General features: G+C 34.1%; 2 protein-coding genes across 7 annotated transcripts in view; one reads left to right on the top strand and one right to left on the bottom strand.

Moving 5' to 3' along the window:
- Nucleotides 1-2,186: 2,186 nt before the first annotated feature.
- On the top strand, nt 2,187-8,525 carry Cyp18a1 (Cytochrome P450 18a1). The gene is made up of 5 exons (XM_072893351.1): nt 2,187-3,113; nt 3,624-3,742; nt 4,091-4,517; nt 4,677-4,941; nt 5,792-8,525. The coding sequence occupies exons 1-5, from the start codon at nt 2,750-2,752 to the stop codon at nt 6,222-6,224; spliced, it is 1,608 nt and encodes a 535-aa protein (XP_072749452.1). The 5' UTR covers nt 2,187-2,749; the 3' UTR covers nt 6,225-8,525.
- Nucleotides 8,526-12,159: 3,634 nt separating this feature from the next.
- Nucleotides 12,160-23,953, bottom strand: part of Phtm (cytochrome P450 enzyme phantom) — a 33,197-nt gene continuing 21,403 nt past the window's right edge. For 5 of the 6 annotated variants that reach the window (XM_072895740.1, XM_072895749.1, XM_072895721.1 and 2 more), the window contains 6 exons: nt 14,955-15,103; nt 14,310-14,512; nt 13,187-13,475; nt 12,916-13,068; nt 12,494-12,668; nt 12,160-12,338 (listed from right to left, as the gene is read on the bottom strand). In XM_072895740.1, coding sequence (XP_072751841.1) covers nt 12,160-12,338; nt 12,494-12,668; nt 12,916-13,068; nt 13,187-13,475; nt 14,310-14,512; nt 14,955-15,103 — 1,148 coding nt within the window. The remainder of the gene's footprint in view (nt 12,339-12,493; nt 12,669-12,915; nt 13,069-13,186; nt 13,476-14,309; nt 14,513-14,954; nt 15,104-23,953) is intronic. The other variant, XM_072895769.1, reaches the window with a different exon arrangement.

Genomic DNA, 23,953 nt, shown 5'->3' on the forward strand with positions numbered 1-23,953 from the left:
TTGCTACAAGCATAATCTCGTTTTGATTATCTTACCTTTTGTCTCTTCTTATACTCCTTCCGCATTAATATGTGACCTCAATTGTTAATTAGCAGCTAATTATTGCACATATCCAATATCAATTACATCGTCACGATTGTCCTATAATATGCGTACGTGTTCATAATAATTTTATAATACTTCGTTAGCAGCGCGTGAATCATTAGTCATTTAAGAACTGATTCTCTGCCTCGCAAACTGCCATTTGCGTGATTACGGGCTTCATTAAGTTTGCGAATATTGGTGTACGCGATGAATGCATTCGCGATTGAGATTAATTAGGTTTACACGTGACGGCCGTCGCAAATTATGACTGTCCGAAATCTTCGAGCAACGCGCGTCTTGACCAAATGACCCCAAAGATTTGATATGTAAGAGAAGCAACGTCGATGTACAAAGTCATCGATCGGCACAATTCGCAAATTGTGATGCAAGCGGTCGATTATGAGGCCGTTATTTCTTCGTGCGGCACGTAGGTAGGTATTCATTGCGACGTTATAATCTGCGCAAGCCGGCCGACGAAATGTATTCGCGTCAGCGTATCCATGCGCGGAGTAATATTTTTAATCGCTATAAATTATTCTCGACGACACTTGTCGCTTATCAAAATTGAATATGCATTTTATTGTTAATCGACTCTTCATTTTTATAAAGCGCAAGTACCACACAGATATTGAATTTAATCGATATCATGTTTATACATATATTAAGAGTTTTACATATTTCTAATATCCCTATTCTACTCATATAATGATTAATCATATCACTTAACTGTTTTCTTGAAAGAGAATTATTAATTGTACTACTAGCAATTGTAAGTTGAAATGATTAATAATGGTTGTTAGAAAAATTTTTAATAAATATTACAACGTAGAAAATGTTTAAAAAGATTACGTGTATTAATAAATATTTTTTAATAATATAAATGTTTTATAAATTAAAAATGAAATAAATGAAAGTAGAGGTAAGCGAAAAAGTCATTGTTATTACGTTGTTTAAAAATAAAGAAAGTATTTTATATGTATGCAATTATGCTCTCTTTTCTTTAAACTTACGATTATACAATTGGTTTTTATTTTAATTTATTTTCATAAATAAAAATGTGACATTGCAATATTGTATTATGAATATTGTCTTGTAAGATGAGAGGAAAGAAATTTTATAAAAGTATTCATAGTTTCTCACTGTAAAATTTATAATCTCTAGATTTTTATCTCGAGTTTATTTCTAACAATAAGCGTAATTTATAACGTTATCGATTCTAATTTATTACTTCGATTTAGATTATCAGATAACTTTTCATGTAAATTTAATTTAAACTTGATGGTATTTGAACAATAATAGTCAAATATTTGAACAATACTATTAGATAAAATTTAATTCAATACATGCAACAGCAAATAAATCTAAAATTCGACGAAATAATAAAGCATTTTCATAGATGGAATATTTCTGTTCTGTTTCAACAGAACATTATTTGCGCTTTCAATAATATTTCTAGCTGAACAAGAAATTTTTGACGCAGGCACTGAAACGAACTTAATTCAAAAAGCATAGTCGAAATGAATTATTACAGCGAGGCATTATACAGATCCGTTTACGCAATCGAGAAATGATCACTTCCAGCCAAGAAAGAAGTAGCAAGACGATTTTCACAAAATCACATACCCACTATTCTCTCAATCAATCAATAGCATCACGACGCGACGCGACGCAGCACGGTACGTCGCGTCGAAGCGTCTACGAGACGAGCGAAGAGCGAACTCCGGTTACTAGCTCACGCCTCACGCCTGCATCCTCTCCCACCTATGGGGTGGCCATAGTTGGGCCCCCTGCGGGGGGCCTATGGTCCCCACTCAACGATCCTAGGGCAAGAGTTCTCGTGTCTTCGACCAACGGGGCCCGTCCGTGAAGAGTCCGCCCTCACATCCCCCAAAGAAGATACGACCACCACCCTTGGAGTACAATCTACGTTCTATCCCCACCTGTTGCACTCCGCTCCCACCCTCCGACGTCCACAGTACGTTCCTCTCTCTCTCTGTCTGTTCGGCCACCCCTCCATTGTGAGGGCCTGCCGGGGGACCAGACAGGATGAGTCACTATATAAACTGGCAAGCAAAAGAAGGTGCAGGTTAGTTCATTCAATTCTTCCGTTCCTCAATCTTACGGGTTCACTATAGCGAGTGACGGCAAATTCGATTGCGACGGAACCGATTTTTTTTTTCTTTTTTTCTCTTTTTTATTTTTCTTTTTTTCCTCTTCTTCGCATCTTCCTTCATTTTTTCCCTTCTCATTAGAAATTATTCATTCTCCATCCTGTGTCTTTCGAGACCTCCCTCTTCCTAGTACATGTCTTTGAATCATAGTAGTTATTCTTCCTTACCGCGACGTATTGCTCACTGCTCAGTTTTTTCGCGACAGCGACGGTCACATCGAACAGAGACATAGAATTGAAAGAATATAGTTCCGCAAAAAGCGGGAGAGTATAATTCCGAAGGGGACGTCTTTTATCTTTCTTTTTTATCGAGAAAGACTTTATTATAAGAGAGATACACAAAGATATAAAAACAGAAACTTTACGCAGTATATATATATATATATATATATATATATATATATATATATATATTTATATACAATCAGTGATACAACCGTAACAGAAATTTGTCACGAGACATTACGCGTTCGATCGATCATTCAGTAGTTTACGATGAAATTCTACACGATACTGCAAGAGAACTGGCGCAATGTCAACATCGAAACCTTTTATGTTTTTCTGGCGTGCCTCAGTGTTTTTTTGGTGATACAATTTATTCAGTGGCTCATGTACATTCGCTCTTTACCGCCTGGCCCGTGGGGGATACCGTACTTGGGGTACATACCCTTCATCAAGCCCAAGTTGTATCAACAATACGATGAACTGGCCAAAAAGTACGGCCCCATATTCTCCACTCGTCAGGGCAATCAACTGATCGTAGTTCTCAGTGATGCTAACATCATACGCAAAGCGTTTAACTTGAAAGAATACACCGACAGGCCGCACACCGAGTTCACCAACATCCTCGGCGGATATGGTAAGTGTCGAGCGCAGCAAATTCCGATAGTACGCTTTATCTTGCGACTTTAGCACGCTTTCGTATCATTTGAGGGAGGGGAGGGAGGTTAAAGCACTCCGCGCGCGACTCGCTTGTCATTCGCGCGAATTCATGCGCGTTCTATTGGATTTATCAAAAATTATAATTCGTTCATTACCGCTCTTTCCATCAGCGTGCCGAGACATTTTTTTTCCCCTCATTGTCAGGCTTTTTAAGTACATTTATGCTCAGCGAAATATTTGCGGTAACGCACTTGTAAAACGCGATATTCGAGAGAAATCGCTTGCTTTTCATATCCTTCGATTTGTTTTTTTCAACGACTACGCGTCTCTTCTCGGTCAATGTTAACTTGTGCTTCGTATTGCAATCGTACGTTATATTCGCGGACAGATCAGCACCGTATTGTGTCGATAATTAAACGACGAGTTAATCATAGATAATCGTCGACGAGAGTTGGCATGATTCAGCATCGTCTATTCGCTATTGTAGGCTTCATCAATACGGATGGTACTTTGTGGGAAAATCAGAGAAAATTTCTTCACAAAATTTTTCGAAAGTTAGGCATGACATCCGGCGCCAACAGATCAAATTTGGAAAAAAAGCTTAAGGTGAGTGTCAAAACTTTGGATTAATCAATTACGCAACCTGTAAATTTGTTTCATTTAGCAAATATTGAAGAGCACACAAAATTTTTATTTTCTGTAAATTTTTCGTACTATTACTTGCGATAATATTTATCTTTACGTGTCTATAATTTAAAAAATATGTTTTGCGCTTTTAATTTATATCAATAATGATCAATAAATTCCGAGCGATTAATAGATCTTTACGTCTAAAATTTCTTTTCTATTAATTTATATAATATCGGTAAAATTTTTTTTTTTTAAGTTACAAAACGAACAGTTTCAACATCTAAAACGAAATAAACGTAATTTTTTGTAATTTTTTTTATTTAGGCCGAAATTTATATGTTTTTATGGACCTTGAAAAAGAAAAAGGGAGCTCCCACAAACATCTCGCCCTCTCTCACTATGTCGGTCAGTAACATAATCTGTGGACTCATAATGGACAAGAGATTCTCTAACGAATCGCAATTCCAAGAATTCATGAGCTTTTTCGATAAAGGATTCGAACTCTTTGCCAGCCTCGGAATCTTGAACTATTTACCGAGTTTGCGTTTTCTGCCTTTCATGAGAAAGAATCTAAGCAAGTTCGCGGAGCATCTAGATAGAATGAGAAATTCATTTGAAAGGATTATCGCTGAGCGAAGGGCAAACTTGGACCGGAACAACCTGAAGAGTATCGTAGACTTTTATTTGGACGAGATGCAGCAAGTCGAGAAAGAAGATTCGGAAAATCAGCTTTTCGAAGGAGAAAATTTTAGTGAGTAAAAATCGATATTTCGAAATCAATATTTCTTTTTATTGCTATTTCTATTTTTAATGTATTTATTGCCTATAATATTGATATACTTTTATTTAAAATGCAAGCGTTTTTTTTACAGTTTTTTTAAAAGACTGCTCTTTTTTTTGTTTCATACAGATCTTCACCTACAGCAGATTGTTGCAGATCTCTTCTCCGCCGGTATGGAAACGGTGAAAAGTTTTGTGAAATGGTCAATAATTCTAATGCTACACTATCCGGAAGCGGCAAAAGCGGTGCAAGAAGAATTGGACCGGGTTGTAGAAAGATCCAAAATGCCTAAACTGGAGGATCTTCCTTCCCTTCCGATCACTGAAGCCACGATTCAAGAGATTCTTCGCATAATCAGTCACGTACCGCTTGGAACCACGCATGCAACCACACGGTAAATTAATCCAGCGTAATTGATTTTTATTCCTCCGTAATGAGCATGTTTCGATCCTCTTCATCATCTATTTTTTATTCGATTTATCTTATTCGCGGGCGCACGCCCTTTCCCTTTCTCTTTGCCTTTACACGAGCTAAAAGCGGGTTTCACAACGAGTCGCCTTCCTCCTCAGACGGCTTTCCGTGTCTGGCATATCAGAATCTCGCGATCATTTTGGACGATTATATTCGGGCGAGCAAAAGTGAAAGCAAAGGTGTGTGGCCCCTCTGTCTGCTTTTCGGACGGGCCGCCCCGCCTTTGGTTCGAAGCGGCTTTGAAAGGTCGACGACACCGTTACTCGTACGGACAAAGAGTCTATTCTGCAGGTTAGCAGGTGTAGATATTTGGCGCGATATATCAAGAATAACTTGTTAGGAATGATCGTGCATGAAAGCAATGGCTGCCATTAGAAACTGCGCGGGCGGCACAATTTCACTTCTTCACGGAGAACGAACGGCCAGAAGGAGCGTGACGAGCGCACGTGCGTGCGCGTAAAAAGTCAAACTAGTGTCCGACAGATGAATATCCCGTATGGTTAATATTGAATGTCATTAGATAACACAGTAATTGTAACATTAAATTCATTGCGTCAAACTTTACATATATGTTCTATATTGTTTTTTTTTTATAAAATTATTAGTAACATACATCAATCTTTTATCACTATATATTTTAGTCATTGAGAAATATATTTCAACACTTTTTCCAAATCTATTTCTTCGACCTACTGATTATATCGATCTATTGATCTCAACTATTTATTTAATCGATAATCGATTATTGAACATACCATCTCTTCGTGTTGCAGAAATATGACGTTGCACGGTTACACGATACCAGCCGGTTCTCAAATAATACCGCTGTTGTACTCATTGCACATGAATCCGGAACTCTGGGATGAGCCAAAGGCCTTTCGACCGGCCCGTTTCCTCTCCAGCGAGGGTAAGCTTCTCCCGAAGCCGACGTACTTCATGCCGTTCGGAATCGGTAAACGAGTGTGTCTGGGACAAGACATGGCGCGCCAGGAGATCTTTTTGTTCTTCAGCTCGCTGATGCACACCTTCGATTTCGCACTACCCGAAGGTGCTTCGTTGCCGAGTCTGGAAGGCATGTTCGGCATCACGATCTCCCCGGACCCTTACGAAGTTTGCCTGCTGCAGAGGAGTCCAAGTCCGATGGACAATTTCTGCGACGACGATGAGTTCATCGACGAGCCCTTGCGTAATGTCGGCAGCCATTGAGCTTCTTCAGTGGGTTTCCAGAGCTACGGGCACGGTAGTTGTTCCTATTGCCGCAGAAAAATTGAACAAAAGAGAGATTTTGCGCCACGGGTTCAGCCACGTGCACATTTCAACAAGAGAATGATGTAAGATTATTTAGTTATATGTTAATTATCGGGAAACGGTCGCAAGAGTTAATTTTACGTAGAATTAAATTTTATATTTGCGTTTTAATTTCATTTTAAACAAAAGAGGATTTTCTAGAATTATTTCGTTCATAAAATTATAAAAGAGCCATTTTTTTAGTTTAATTAAACTTATATATATAAATATACATTAATTATATATATTTTAGTTCTTAAAAACTACAAATTTTCTTTCGATATAGAAATGTATGCGTCATATAATCGATCGTCTTCCGATATCTAAAATATTTTTCCTAGTATATAACTTGAAGTAAATCTACATTCTTTAAAAAAAGTTAGTAGAGTATGAGAAGTTACTAAATAATTTGTAGAAAAAAACTAAATTCTCGAGCGTATTTCGTTGCTCGATATGCTCCCGCTGCTTAATTTGGTACGGTGAGATCTTATATAACTCCCAATCATTACTATTAACAATCATCTCTAACTACAATACTATCATTACAAATATCTTTTACCGTTTTTATCATTTTTAGAAAATCCAAATCACTTAAAAGATTTATATTTATAATTTTTTAAATTTATTTTTTAATTCCGAGCACAAGACCTCGCCATACTAGAAGCATCGCTTTTCTTAACGATAAAAAATTTGAAAAATTTTGAGCCAAAAAAGTTCATACAAAAAAAAAAAAAAAAAAATTCTTAGCCACGCTACTGCGAGCATTGTCGAGCTATTATAAATTATAAAATTGGATTGAAAGGATTTTATTTTTATTAACGCCGAGACTTTAAGAATAAAAAAGAATAGTGAATAACTTTTTGTTTACAAAAGTAAATAGTGTGGAAAAAAGTACGAAAGTCGATCAGATAATTGAAGGGAAACAAAATATTCCTCGAGTAAAGCTTAAAGTACAAAAGTAATCTACAGAATTATATCTCCCTACCATTTCATCCAGCCACCCTTCATCCTCTCTGATTTCTCGATAATCTCCATAAGTATTTATTACTTTGAATGTTACTCTTCGTCCTGTTTCCCTGCCATTCCATACTTTTACTTATAAGTAGTTATAATTATCTAAATCGACGAGATCGACGCGTTTTTGATATATCGAATTTATTCGATAACAATTTGGATCTTATAAGTAAACGAGTAACGTTAATCTCGTTATAATATAATCATTTTTAATCAGAGGTATTTCAGCACAGAGATACTTCATCACGCTTTATCATTCATGTTAAGTACGTCATTCCGATCTTAATACCGTCGATTCGTCGAAGATCTCCGTGGACGAACGAGGAGAGCCGCTAGGTGCCCCTCTTTCGTCGATATTCCACGCTAATGATAATAGTTAAGATTTAGTATAATATTGAAGAATGAAAGACAGTGAGAGATAGAGAGAAACAGTTTAATCGCATATGTTATGTTTAATTATGTAAATAAGGCGATGCATTTAAGAGCTTTAGCGTTTAGCGTGTGTGTAGGTTGCGTATAGTTAATGATATAAAGGTCGGCGTGCCGTTTGACGAGAATGCGAGACTGTCCTTATACCCGATACCACTCGCGCCAATATCGCGTTGACTTTTCTAGTGATACGAATGTACTATGCGTCGGCGCCAATGTAAATCGAGAACGATTTTCGTGAAAGTCGCTGTGAGATTCCGCCGTTGCGACATCCATCGCGACGTTGCGATCATTCAGAAATAGACTGAACGAACATTGATCTAATGATTCTTGCGGGCGCGGGCGCGGGCGCGAGCGCGGGCTGAGGCTGTGAATCCAAGAGATTCGGGATGTACGGTCGACGATTCATTGTGACGTTGTCTCAATCCGATTTCCCAAAGATGTCCCAGGCAGTGCATCTTAGAAACGGCAATGAGCGCGTGGCAATAGCGCTGATTCTGTTGTTCCTCTCTCGAGATGTAAAGGAACGCGAGTCCGAGGAACCCTCAATGTACGCTATCCTTTTAATATTCGATGACTGATGGATTTGCCTGCAACATCCGATATACCGCGCGCAGAGTAATCTTCTTCGCCTTAATTATCCGATAGGTTCTTAGTTAATCTTAGTACGTAGCATGAATTGTAGAATGCCGCATTGTGTTCATCCGTCGACTTGTATTATTTAATAATTTCTTTTTTTTTTCTAGAAAATAAAGATGTTTCAAAGTTGAGACAATCAATCTAAGTCTGATTTATCCCTAACGATCCAACCGCATTGTTTATTATTTATATATATATATATATATATATATATATATACATATATTAAGAAACTCATTTCACACAGATTCTGAAGAGAGAAAGAGAGAGGAAGAGAAGGAGGGGGAGAGAGAAATATATATGTCAAAGTTAGTGTATTTCAAGAAGTCGAATTCTTCATCGATTGCTCCTGCGAAAAATTTCATCTGAAAACTGCAGCCTCGGAGAACCGGATTCTTAAAGATGAGTAAAAAAACTTCTGGTTCCTCAGCTGCACCATCGGCCTTCGACTCTGATCTCTGTGATCGCGCGCTCATCCCTTCCTGCCGCTCAATATTTCGAGGACTTTTGCTTGGGGCCTACGAAAGAGGACTGAGCTGGGCCTAGCTTTCTCTTCCACTGGTCCGTTCAGTATTCTCGCATTTGATATTACGCTTTTTTCAATTTATACAACCAGGCAGTCCGCGATGCTATAGCTAAAAATAGTCGAATAGATACAATCCCGCTGGTTGACGAGTTTTACCGGGTGATTAAGGAGAAGACAGTGCCTAATTAGAAAGAGAAATGTTGTCCAGAAATTGTCAGGTTATTTAAAAGAACAGTTTCGAAATTTCTGATATATATATAATAATTTTTAAATTAAAATTCACATTGCTGAAGTATTATACAATATCAGTTGGTAATTGACTTTGGTCAAATTTGATATTTTTACTAATAAAAATCTTATCTAAAAATTAATTAAGATTTCAAAATTTCTTAAGATTTATATACAAGTAAAAATTTATATATAGACCTTCTCTTTGTGTAACCCTGTAACAAGTTTACTCGCACAAACATATAAATATGATAATAAAATTCGTGGAGCATCGCGGTTCGCAAAAGCGAAAGACGAGCGCTTTGCGCTTACATAAGAGAAACTCGTGCGCTCTGAGTTTCTAACGAAATATCGTCGCCGGGTACACATTACATCGGCCGTAAGGTAAGGTTAATGACACGAAAGTCAAGTGGCCCCAAACCGCACGCAAGTTACGTAAGGTCAGCTCAGCCGGCTGTCAGCACGTCCCGGAGACGTACATTGTGATAATGGCGCGTTTCCTGCAGTATACGTGCACGCAAAAACGCAGATAGGTATCCCAGATGCGCGTGTGCACCATGTGCAACCATAGCTGTTGTTACTGACCCAGTAATAGGGCCTTTATATTTTATGTTTTGGTATATATGTCACTTTTCGTCGCCCAAGAGTCGGTCGAGTAGCCAACTGGCTGCCGTATACAGTGAAGACAGAAAGTTTGAAGAACCGTTGCTTCAAGGCTTGGTTCAATGAAGCAGGAAGAGGCGTTTTGTGGCTTTTTTTTTTTTTTTTTTTTTTTTCTACCCAGCACAAAGTTGAAAGTGTGTTGATAGAGCAGCTCTTTTTATAGCTCGGTTCGTTTGAATTTCCTCATCTCTTGATTAAAGGTATTGGGCCATCGCGATGTAATCTATTAAAAAGTGCCGAAAGTTAACTGTGGTTGGAATAAAAATTGAGTGGCATTTTATATCGTTTAGCAAATTTTTGCGTAAATTATGTAAATTTCTCAAACTACAAAATCAATTTTTCACTTAATGTACTGTTATTAATGATTTATTCAATTATTTAATATATTGCAGATTATTGTTACCGCAAACAATTGGTTCATGCATTTTCAACTAAAAGTGCTTAATTTGTTTCGAATATTTTACGGAAATTAGCGTAATAAATTTCATCTTTTTTATATATCATGTGATAAGAATATAACCAATTCAAATCAGAAGAATAAATCTTTGTCAAGCAAGCTATAAAATCAACTTTTATAAGCAAATTTTCCGTTGCATAATTTTACGTGTTGTTCACAGTATCGTCGAGTGTTTTAGTGACATTTAAAATGCATAAATATGTTAACATGGACAAGAAGCAGGATGAGACCTTCGAATGCATCCATCATCATTCATTTCGAGAGCCTCGACCTTTTCTCTTCTTTTCGATCGAAAAAAGTAGAAATTCTTAGTTTCTCGTTTTTTTCCTATATTTATATTCTGCAGCGTTTTTGCGTGCTTCTACAATTAATAGAAGGAAACGCAGCCATTTCGATAGCTTCTGGTGAACGGTGCGCTCTTATAATTTATCCAAGGCCACTATATTGAGAAAAAAAATGCGTGTTGCATAACGATGACGGAATTTCACGAATCCGATGCGAAATGTGCGAGAAAAAGAAGAGACAAAGAGAGAGAGAGAGAGAGAGAGAGAGAGAGAGAGAGAGAGAGAAGGAGCGAAGCAAAGGGGCGCGCGCGCGTGCGATTTATATAAAATCATCTCCCAATAATCCGTGATCGCGGGTGACATTTTAACGACATACGACTCCATATTAAGAGCGCACATAGGTAGTAAAATAAATATCGCTTCATTTCCACAGGGTGGATATTTTCGCGCGAGTCGTCTTGCTTCATACGCTTTAATAAAAACGCTTGTTTCTTTTTTATTTTTGTATCGACATGCCGAAATATTTGGCGATGGCGAAATGTTTAACTGCCGAGATTATCGCAATCAGGTTATAAACCGGCACGCGAATATTTGACATCTTGCGCGACGTTAGCTACCGATCTCATTAATATCTGTTTTGTAAAAGTGTATGCGCGTATATATATTCAAAAGTTTGGCGTACAATTTGTTACAAATAAACAGAAGGCAAAACAGAAAATAATCATAAATAGAGAATTAGTGACAGAGCTCCGAAATTAATCGAAATCATATATTTCAGCAAGCTTTGTGCCACAGCTCGTTTTGATTTAATTAAGGCCATTAATTTTTTGGAAAGAGGAAGATATATCGGTAGAAAACATGTTGATTTAAAAAAAATTTTTTTTACTGATGTGTAATATGACAAATGATCGTTTTTTTTTTTAGTGACGTAATAATCGTATGACAAACGATTATGCGCATGTACAGGATGTCCCAGACTTATCGAATCACCTAGTAGATTCCTGAGGCTATTTAGAGACGAAAATCTTAATACCAAAATGTCGAGGTTGTAATACTTTTCAAATGGTAAGAGTTTAAAGTTGACCAATTTGCATGACAAAATTTCGTGACGTGCTGAGGCACGTCCTCCAAATGGCCTCAAGAAGCTACCATTAACAGGTGATTTTGGTAAGTCTGAGACACCCTATATTTTAACATAACATTAATTAATGATACAATTAACATAAATATAATCTAATCAAACGTACATATTTTATTTAAGACTCATATTGGCAGAACTATAAATTTATGCATAAATTTAGAGAAATCAAATATAAAGTGTAATAATAAATAAACGTATAACAATTTATATTAAGAGCAGAATAAAAGATAAATATTATTATCATTTATTGTACTTTAATTATATTTTTGTGCGAACGTTACATCATATAATATATGTTTTATATAATATTATATAATATATATATATATAGAATTATATAATATATAGAAAAATTCCAATATACGTATATATTTTTTTCATAAAATTTGTAAATATAAACTTAATTTTATTAATGTATATATAATTTGTAATATTATAAAATGAGTATAAGAAAAATAATATTGTATATAAATTTATTCCCGCAACGTAAAAACCAATCGATGCGGTTTTGGGACCAGAGTAATTCCGCATTCGCCCTCCAGATCGACGCGTGTACCGGATGGTATAGATATAACAAATGAGCGAAGAATTCTTGCAGCAAAGAGAAATAATATCATCTTGGCGAATTCATCTCCGATGCACATACGTTTACCTTAAGATTGTATAAAACCCAATATATGTATATGCATTTATTATTTAATATTAAACGAAAAAAGACAAGACAAATTTTTTCTTAATGTTTTTAAAATTCCTTAAGTCTATGAACAAAACAATGTTTTTAATCTTGCATGTCGCGTTCAAACTTACCCGTTTGAAAAGGCAAAAAAGCTTTCGGTTTGACAAGGCTTCCATCTTCAGCGATGAATCTTTCGCTTTTGAAAGAGAGCGGGTCGTGCCAGTACGAAGGATCCGTATGAATAGCCCATTGCAACGGAATAACCATAGTACCTTTCGGTATGTTATAATCACCTATTTGCGTGTCCTTTTGATTATAAAGTTCGCATTAATTTAATTCAATTTTTATTTGGTAATTTCTTATTTGTCATATATGCAAAAATTGCAAAACTATTCTGTATATTGTTTGTTGGTCGACAACAAAGATATACTCTTGATTTGTAAGTGTTATAATTACAAACAAATAATCAGATATTTGATTTTAATTATTGATTTTATAAATATACAAAAATTTGCGTTAATATTCTCACTCTGTTTAACACTACTAGTTATACCTCGAGTGTTCCATGAGGAATGCCAAGCGGTGTAACGCTTCGCAATCTTTGTGTCTCCGCGATAGCAGCTTCCAATCGAATTAAAACAAGTCTGTCCTCCAAAGTGGGCAGCTTTTGTCCCAATAGTTCGTTTATTTCATCCTGAATCTTTTTCTACACAACACAAATAAAGATATATAGAATTTGAAAAATATGTACAGCAGATCAAGATTCTCCATCAGAAATAACATTTATTTAAAAGTATTTTGTTGAAAAACTTTAAAAAGCATACCTGTTCGACTGGATGTGTCGCCATGAAAAGTAAAAACCAACGAAGAGTTGTAAGGGTCGTATCAGTGCCTGCGCCGAAAAGATCGGCTAAGAGATGATAATATTGAGGTTGCGTGAAATGTTCAGAATTGTTTGCGTTGTTGCTCATTACATCGTTGAAAGCCGCAAGAAAGTTATCTGTCTTTTCAAGCCGAGCACGATGTTCATCGATAAAAGTTTGATATATTTCATGCGTTTTTAGTTTGCCATCGATAAGTGACTTTTTCATTTTGCCATATCGTGGTAAAAATCTGAATAGCCGAAGAGAAAGTCCAACAAAGAAATTTTTTACTTATTTCTAACTCTCTTATATGAGTTTATGTTAATCTATACATTTTTAAATATACCTATAATCTTTTTCATCATTAACTTTAATATATCAGCTGAATATCTTTAAATATATATTTTACAAATAAAAATTTTTTTAAATATATTTTATACACATACTTACCTAAAAAAACTATAAATTATTTATTAATATATATAATATATAATATGTAATGTATAATACATTATATATTACATATTATATGTAAATATATTTCTTTTTATTTGAATAAAATGAAATAAATATTTATGTATGAATATTGGAAATACATATCTGTATATTGATAGCGTAATGATGAGTTTTTACATTCTGCACATTACAATCTTTGTTATAATAAGCTAATTTGATTTTATAATCGTAACCTTTTATTGAGGATGCACTTTATCGACAATCTTTCCGCTTTAGCTTATACAAATTTAATCAGCACGAGTAAAATTGTCTTTTGAGCTATTTTTCTTACAAATATTTGTATTTACTCTTCCAGATAAATATTTAGTTCAATTTATCAAATCGTTTGCAGAAAAAAATTGTCTATCCTTCCACGTTTATTGGTCAAAATAAGCCACCGCTTTTGATAAAAAAAAAAAAAAAAAACATAGCATTTGCATAGTAGACGTTTTGAGTGAATCATGACGCATCATCTACGTGTTAATTGGTTGTGCGAATCAATTCACTTGGTTTTTTCCGCGCGATAATGCGGTTTACCTTTCGTTAACGAGGTGCAAAACATATCGCGCGTTATGCAAATGCACAGTACCTGAGGAACGGTAAAAAGTTAAGCGGCCCTGCGACTCCGATATGCTTGACTCCTTCCTCCTGCAAGTGCCTCAGCCATTTCCATATCTTGTCGTCCTCCTTGTAAACTTTGCCGAATACGATATCGTTCATCAGATTGCCCACGCAGTGATGAAGTGTCTCCAGTGGATCAATACCGTCTTCTGTAGCGCGATCTTTTAATTTCTGAAGGTTCGATAAGGAATTTCTATCTATATGTTTTGTTCTGCGTTAATCAAGAATTAATATGAAACATTTTTTAAGTAACATACTGTCGCGTGTGCCTAATGCAATTAATTTATCGAGCTTTCTTAGTTCCTGTTTTTTTTTCCAATATTATATAGCGACAGTTTTTATATATATGTAAATTCTTAAACGCCATCGTTGATAGTATATCGAAATGTCACAAAAATTAATAGCTTCATTAAATGCAATGACATTTCCAGATAAATAAATGATAACTCGTGTAAGAATTTGTGCTGTTTCGTATTAATATTCCTTTTGAAATAAAAATATTTGGTCATCGATACATTCGTTTAGGGGAAAATTTATATGACACGATGGCCTCGCGTAAAATATCCATTAGCTAAGCTAGGCTTATTAGTACAGCTATTAAACGTTAATTTACCGATGTGCACTCGTTCACGGCCGTGAGAATTCTCTCCTCCAACCTGTCTCTCTTGGTACTGGCTAACTTTATTATGCCGAAATTCTTGAGACATCCGGCAACAAATTTTCGTTGATTCCTCCAGAGTTCACCCTCGGCACAAATGAGACCTGCGGAAAATATAATGCGCATAAGAAACTGAAAAATAAGAATCCTATTCAAATTTTATTTTTTTTTTATTTTTTTTTTTTTGTTCTTTTCTTCGTGCATGTATGTGTTTTTGTACAAGGGTGATCCTCGTCGCACCTTAATCGTACGATCGTAAATAATGCCACCACGTCTGAACGTATTTCCGTCGCGTTCCCCGATTCTGCGTGGAAACGAGTCGCGCTCTTGGTGGGAGGGTGTAAAAAATAGCGAGAGAGGATTACTGTCATTCCGTAAGTAGGCGCAGCCACTGAACTCATCGAAGGATAATCCTCGAATGAATAAACAATAATCTCTCACCGCTCATCCACTCGACGTCCCTCCCTTTGGTGTATTTGCGGTATAAAACCAGGTACGGCGATCGTCGATTAATCGCGATTGCTGATTAAGTATGACGGCCAGAACGACAGTGTTCACGCTATTTATCAATTTCTTTTGTATTTTTCAAACGTCTATTACATCTATTTTTCTTTAACCTGCACATTTTTTCTATTAATATTATATTATTTATAAATATATTAATTTCTCTCTTTTATCCAACACTTGAATAAGGGTGTTCACTTACTCTATATTATTTTTATTATACACTTGTCTTTTTTAAATGTAAAATGAAGTAATAATGCGCCTACTTGCTATAGATAAAATCTCTATCATGTATACACTTAATTAATCTGAATATTATATACTTTTTTTCTTACCACAACACTGACAAGATTGAAATAAGTCACTTTATTATGCTCTTTAAAGAGGTAATAGGAAACTTTGCACCGCGAAATTTATGCATCTGCGCCGCGACAGAAAAGGTGTGCCGCTTATGTACATCCGATTTCGCAGCCAGATCACACGCGCGAGAATGATCTCAGAATCCTGATCATCGCTCAATGAGATTATCGAGGTTTACGGTTGATGTGCCACGGGAATACAGATCGAGATCTTTGACGTGTAATTTGTTGTAGTTTTTCTTTATGTTGCAAATTAATATTTTTATGAATTAAAACAAAAAGAGAAATAATAGATATGCAATTAGATCTTTATACGCGACTTTCACCAATCGATGATTTTCAATTGTATACAATAAGGAACGAAAGCGAATCTTGATCGAGAAACAATCGTTTCTGCGAATTTATTTATTACAATTCGTCATGGTAGACTCGAGCATCAAGAGAAGAAGTAATGAAAGTATACACCGGCACGGGGTATACTGAGTACAAATAGGTTATCGCATGATGTGTGTTTGCGATACTATTTATTATTCGCAGCTTGTTCTAAGAGGCAGCGCTATCGATAGGTCAGTGTCGTATTTAAATGACGCCAAGAAAACTTTCCGGGATCGCAAGTATGCGTATTAATCTTTTTTCACTCTACTCGATAGATTTCAAATCATCGAACAATAAAATAAAAAGAGTTAAAAAATTGTAATTAACTCTTAAACGAATAAATCCTACATTTCTTTATATTTCCTTAATCTTAATATGTAAATCTTACTTTTATATTTAAGACTGTATTTCAGTTAAAAGACAAATGTTATATACAGAGTGTAAAGATTGAATCAACGCTAGTAAGCAGGTGAAGTGTATTAAACTGAACAAAAAAGTCCTTTACCATTTTGCGATTTTCACAATAATTATTGAGAAATTAATTAAAAAATATCGACCAATTCGTGTGAACATTAGCACGTGGCGAGAAAAGCCAGCCCGCTGTCACGCGGTTACTAGCGTGGGCTCTCTTTTCGTTGTACTGCTAGCGACCGCGTGACAACGGGCTATCTTTCGCTGTGTTCCTACTCAATTGGCATGAGACAGTCACAGAATATCTTACAAAGAGATGCTATAAATATGACAGTGGGGATGTACAAAAAATGTACATTAATGGTTATTTTATAGATATTTCTTTCAACATGTATATCCACAACCTATTGGCTGAATATTTCATGTATACTCTTAAAAAGATGTTTTATTATTATGTGGATAGGATTATTCACGGAATATTCATCATGATATGTTTAAAGAACGTCCGTGTAAGATTGCATCGGTAACATATCAATGGAATATATTTGCGACTTGCTATATTTGTGAATCAAATATTTTGTTTATTTTCTATGAATATATTTCTTTTCAAGCTACAATTGTTCCATGAGTAGTCTCATCGACATGAAAATAATAAAATAATGTATATTTATATATAAAGGAAACTTTATAAGTCCTTTATATATTATATTACTTATATTTATAATATGTATTTATGATAAATATAAAATATTTTAAAATAAATTGTTAAAATGTTTTTCTAATTGTAAATTATTGTCTATTATAAATTTTCTGAATATAAAAATCAATAAAAATGATTTCTTTTATTATTTTGTACATAAAAATACTAGCATAAAACTATCGTAAAGTAAATATTTTAAGAGATTGTTAATTTCGTTGTGTTTATACACTTAAAAATATATAACATACTCATATTTGAAATAGATTTAAAATATAAATTATTTTATAATTTCATATTATGTTTATTTCAGATATAAGTATTTTATACTTTCATATGTCCAAATCACAACAGTCGTAACGTAAAATTAACAATATTTTAAAATATTTACTTTTATGGAATCTTTTATCAATTTTTATATTCACGGAATACAACATCTGTAACATTTCTGGAACAAGTCAATAAATATTCCCAGCATATTCCCAATATAATATTTTAGAAATATTTCACGTTGTGTCAACCAGAGATTCCGTTGAACGTAACTTATTAGCGTTTAATAAATTGTTAATGATTCTTAATATGATTAGATCTTAAATATTAATTCTACTTGGAGAACTAGTTGGAACTAAATGCAAGAATCAAACATATTAAAGCATGAAAGAATAAAGAGTAAGCACTTACTTAGAGCTGATAGATAAGTTATGCCGAAATACATCATTACCTTAAATAATTTAAGGTAGAGAACGCATTTTTCCATCTAAGATAAAAATGTAAATAATACATCTCATTATTAACTAATATTATAAATATTAATTTTAAGTTTTTATTTATAGTTATTTTTTAATTAATTTGTTAAGTGCCTAAGTTTGTTTATTTTAAATAAAATAATTTACTCACCAATTTAGAGCGTATGGCTCTTATAGGTATATTCTTTATTAATATTCAATTTTAAAGTAAGAGCCCTTATTTATTTATTTATTTATCATTATTATCTAGCTAAAGATGAGATAAGACAATTGTTGCATTTAAATGATTATTTAAATAACTTTATTATCTACCTAACAGAAAACATTATCTATAGATTCATTATTCGTTTACTTTTTATAATAATTATGACATTTTTATATTTGTTTACTATAGCACACGACAAAGAATTTAATTTTATATTTAAATTTGTGTTATTCTTTTAATATTTAAAATTTTTGAAATATCAATTTTAAATCAAATCTATTTCTTCACTTTACTGTTTTTGTATACAAAATATACGGTTAATACTTATTAAATCTCTAAATGTCTTTGATTAAAATAAAATTAATATTTCAAAAATTTTAAATATTAAAAGAATAATATATTTTAACCTGAGAGAGAAATAATTTTTATATCTGAGAGAGAATTCGAATTCTTTACTTCTTTAATAATAGTTGAATATTTTAGTCGCTTTTAAAAGAAAGAAAAAAAATTTTGTAAAAGATAATCCCTAAGAAAGAATTCGAAAGAAAAGAAAGAGAAGAGAAAGAGTTTTAATATTGTTGCTCGCGCATTGCAAATCGCAAGGATGTATCATAAAGATGACAAGCAGCTCTTAGTAAATGCTTACTCTTCATTCTTTCATGCTTCATTTTTTCATGCTTTAATATGTTTGATTCTTGCATTTAGTTCCAACTAGTCCTCCAAGCAGAATTAATATTTAAGATCTAATCATATTAAGAATCATTAACAATTTATTAAACGCTAATAAGTTACGTTCAACGGAATCTCTGGTTGACACAACGTGAAATATTTCTAAAATATTATATTGGGAATATGCTGGGAATATTTATTGACTTGTTCCAGAAATGTTACAGATGTTGTATTCCGTGAATATAAAAATTGATAAAAGATTCCATAAAAGTAAATATTTTAAAATATTGCTAATTTTACGTTACGACTGTTGTGATTTGGACATATGAAAGTATAAAATACTTATATCTGAAATAAACATAATATGAAATTATAAAATAATTTATATTTTAAATCTATTTCAAATATGAGTATGTCATATATTTTTAAGTGTATAAATACAACGAAATTAACAATCTCTTAAAATATTTACTTTACGATAGTTTTATGCTAGTATTTTTATGTACAAAATAATAAAAGAAATTATTTTTATTGATTTTTATATTCAGAAAATTTATAATAGACAATAATTTACAATTAGAAAAACATTTTAACAATTTATTTTAAAATATTTTATATTTATCATAAATACATATTATAAATATAAATAATATAATATATAAAGGACTTTTTTAAAGTTTCCTTTATATATAAATATACATTATTTTATTATTTTCATGTCGATGAGACTACTCATGGAACAATTGTAGCTTGAAAAGAAATATATTCATAGAAAATAAACAAAATATTTGATTCACAAATATAGCAAGTCGCAAATATATTCCATTGATATGTTACCGATGCAGTCTTACACGGACGTTCTTTAAACATATCATGATGAATAATCCCATCCACATAATAATAAAACATCTTTTTAAAAGTATACATGAAATATTCAGCCAACAGGTTGTGGATATATGTACATCCTGAAAGAAATATCTATAAAATATCCATTAATGTACATTTTTTGTACATCCTCACTGTCATATTTATAACATCTTTTTAGATTGTTCTGTGACTGCTCCATGTCAATTAGGGCATTGCTTGTCATTTTTGCGTTGCATTCTTGCGATTGGCACGGCGACGGACGCAAAGTTGCGAACAATGAGGCTCTCCTTGTCGGTTGAGATTCTTACGCAACTAATACACCCCGCCGCGGTGATTTCAAGGGATGACATCACTCTGACTCTCGGGCACGGCATTCGTTGAGAGGAGCGTTCACCACGAATTCGCGAACCGCCAGAAATAAACCGGACGAGGGACGGATAATGCATACATGTGTCCGAACGTTTCAGGGCCGGTCATTCCACTTCGGTCGGCAAAAAGTCCGACAAATGCAGCGCGAGAAGGCAAGATAGTCGTCTTGTCCAAATACAGTCGACCGATCGATCGCGCCGTTTTATAGCACGATCATTAAAATACCGGGATAAAACTGTCGGTCACGTACTCAAAGTTCGACTATTCGATAATAGTCCTTAGAGAGAGAGAGAGAGAGAGAGAGAGAGAGAGAGAGAGAGAGAGAGAGAGAGAGAGAGAGAGAGAGAGAGAGAGAGATTAAAAATGGAGAAAAATCTCTTATATACTGAATAAATATATGTTTTGTCTTTACTTAAAGTATGTAGATGTATAGAACTCTATTCATCTATATTGCTCGCAAAGGCTTAACATCTGTCTCGTGTAATTCATTACAGATATGTAACTTTCCGATTGCAAGAGATATTTTGACAGATTTTGATAGATGAGTCAATACAACGAAGCGCATGATAATCGTAAAAGATTATAGTGATTTGTTGACAACATTAAACAGTAATGATTTGAAAATTGTTTTTTATAAATTAGAACATTATTAAGATAAAACTGATCATGTAATATTATGTAAAACTAAATAGATAAGTAAAAAAATATGTTCCGTTCTTCTAAATAATTAATCAATTAATTAAATTAATTTAAAAATCATTCTGTTTCAAACTTAACAATTATATCTATTAATCGACTCTGTATTTTATTAATAAATATTCCTCATCAGTATATAGATACAGAGAAGTTGAGGAAAAGACATTACTTTTAAACCCATTTCAATTTTTATTAAGCGATCATAAACTATCTTTAGAAGAATGACTCTTCAGAGAATCGTTGTTGCAATTTTCTTTTACGAAATAATATATATGTATATTTCGATTAATATTTCAGCAACTGGAATGAGCGAAAAAATTTCGAATGACCATCGACGATCTTTCAGAAGCGTGGGTCGTGACAACTCGATGATAATGTGAACGGTTCGTTCATACAACGTTCCGTCGCTCTTAACGGGAGAGGCCGTCGGCCCGTCCTTGTGAAGCTAACTGTAATTCCCCGCGGATGCAGAGCAAAACTGTCGACGACCGGGAGAACTTCCTTCAAGGAGACCGATATAAAAGTGAGAGTCCTTCGTATCTGTGCGACGCGGCCGGTCCCGGGTTTGCTCGAACGTGCCTAACCTACCCAATTGCGGATAAGTTACTCGTTATATAAAAACAGGAAAGAGAAACATTGATGGATCTCAAGCAAGTGCCAGCAATGTGTAACCATTGGAAATTATATTTCCTCCGATTTATTAGTATTTTTGCTTTCTTTTTTTTGGAAAACACTAACAAATAAATTTCCAATTTTTTACAAATTGTTTGAAAGTTATTATAGTCGAATACAACGTACGATAGTTTTGCAACGATAAAAGACTTACAATCGATAAGATGTGTGAATAATTGTAGAATAATTATAGAATGAAAAAAAACGATACAAGGATACTGCGTAGCAGGAGCAGAATCGCTGTGCGTGAGGGGAAAAAATGAAATTCCACCCACATCCACTCTCCCGCGCTCGAAGGAGGAAAACAAGTCGTCGGGAAAATCGCGGACATCTTACGTCAGTGTTTGTAATAAGCTAAGCGGAATACGAATAGTACACTCTTGTGTGTATGGAAGCTCGCTTGTAACGCTTGTTTTACACGTGCGCTTCTGACCGCATCGTTGAGTCAGTGCTGAAGTATGCCAAGTGCGATTGAAACTGCGACTTTTCTATAGCTGATTGTAGATCATCGTGTATTACATGAATGTTCACGTCTGTTAATTGGTTTTTTTTTTTTTTTTTTGAATTTGTATAAAAATAATCTACGCGCGTGGGTGAGATGCAATTGAATTAAAAATCTATCAATAATAATTTAGTAATTTAATTGAGAACCTTAATGAGAGAAATCTTTGATAATTAATATTCTTTTTAATAATTAATAAACAGAGAAAAATGATATTTAAAGACTCATATTTCAATCAGTCTATCGTCAGGTTTAATTGACCATACATATACCATAATATATTTACATAATAATAATTAACAATTTGCGTAACTTTTATAATCTTTGATAAGATCAGAAGAAATAAATCAAATCGATTAAGTATATATCTGCATTTTAAGAATAATCTTGTTTCATCAAAGAAATGAAGGAGCCATACTGATATTTGACTGCCTTTGATGTGGATGGCGAAAACTTAACCATCCTCGTCGAATCCTATCAAGCGATTTCAAGTAAATCGCGATGTCATAAAAGTGAATCGCGACAGAGTGGCCTTTTTTTATCAACTGAAATTAGCATTAATATACTGCCGTTTGCGTGTGGCAGCGGCAGGCGTCAGCATCAAGGACGTCGAGAATTTCAGGTTTCGTCGACCCGCTTAAAGGCCAACGCCGTCGCATCGTGCAGACACTTTTTGACTATCACCACGATGCAGGTCGATGCACCGGTGGTAACGAGAGAGTGTCGGCGATAGTCTATCGTTTTCCAAGATCAAGTCTCCCTCCTGCTGTATACCGGCACACCTTGCCCTGACTGTACAAGGTGTAACGCGATACCTTTAGGTTTCTACACTCCATCGCTCTCTAGGCTTGGACTGTAATTGCAATAGTGCCGACTTTAATCGGTTTCAAGCCATGACAATATCTTCGAGTTTCTTATGCACTTATTATTGACATTAATGATCTCCTTGAATCATCATATCGCGTTATATAATTATTAACACCTTTCGCATTTATACCGATACACAATTAATTCGGACTTCACATTTATTGTCTTTTTTAATTATTCATATACATATATATATTATTATATATTATACAGAGTGGCTCATTTTAATCTATCACCCCTCATAATTTTGCAGGAAGCGATTATAGCGAAGAATGTTGAATACAAAAAATTGCAGTAGGGCTTTTAGTGACGCATTACGTAATATAATCAATATGACCTTGGGCAGCATTATCAAGGTGAGATCAAGGTCATCTTCAATTTTTTAAATGGAACTCTTTACTCTTCATTGCCTACTCTAGTAGCTTTTCTCAAGAGCTTTCCAAAACACTATATTAAGTATTTTTTCGTTAAGTACTTTTCGAGTTGTAAGGGTTGAAATTTACAATATTTTGACGAAAAATACAAAATATCTTGTGAAATATTTAATTTTCGGTAATCTTACCTTGACACATATGCACAGAAAATCGAGACGAATCAAATGTAAAGAAAACACATGGTTGTCTGAAAGATTTTTCGCTATAACCGCTTCCTTCAAAATTATAAGGGCTAATAGATTAAAATGGGTATTATATATATTATATATACACACATATATGCACGCACATACGTACGCACACACACAGATATACGCACAGTCACATACGCGCGCATGCCGGCGGTAAACGTCTTTTTTAAATAAAATGCAAGGCTGTTTTCAAAGTCATGTAATTAAATAAAAATCGTAGGAAAGTTTAAAAAAAGTATTTTGTAGGTAAATCAATATACTTTATGAAACTTGACTTGAATTCATCGAGAGAATTTTCTTTATCAAGCTGCAGATTTTCAAAAATACATAATTTTAAAGAACAAAACAATGTGTTCTTTTTTAAAGCATAGAATAAGGAAAATACAAAAA

The sequence above is a fragment of the Anoplolepis gracilipes genome, chromosome 1 (assembly GCF_047496725.1).
Source record: "Anoplolepis gracilipes chromosome 1, ASM4749672v1, whole genome shotgun sequence".
Lineage (NCBI taxonomy): Eukaryota > Metazoa > Arthropoda > Insecta > Hymenoptera > Formicidae > Anoplolepis > Anoplolepis gracilipes.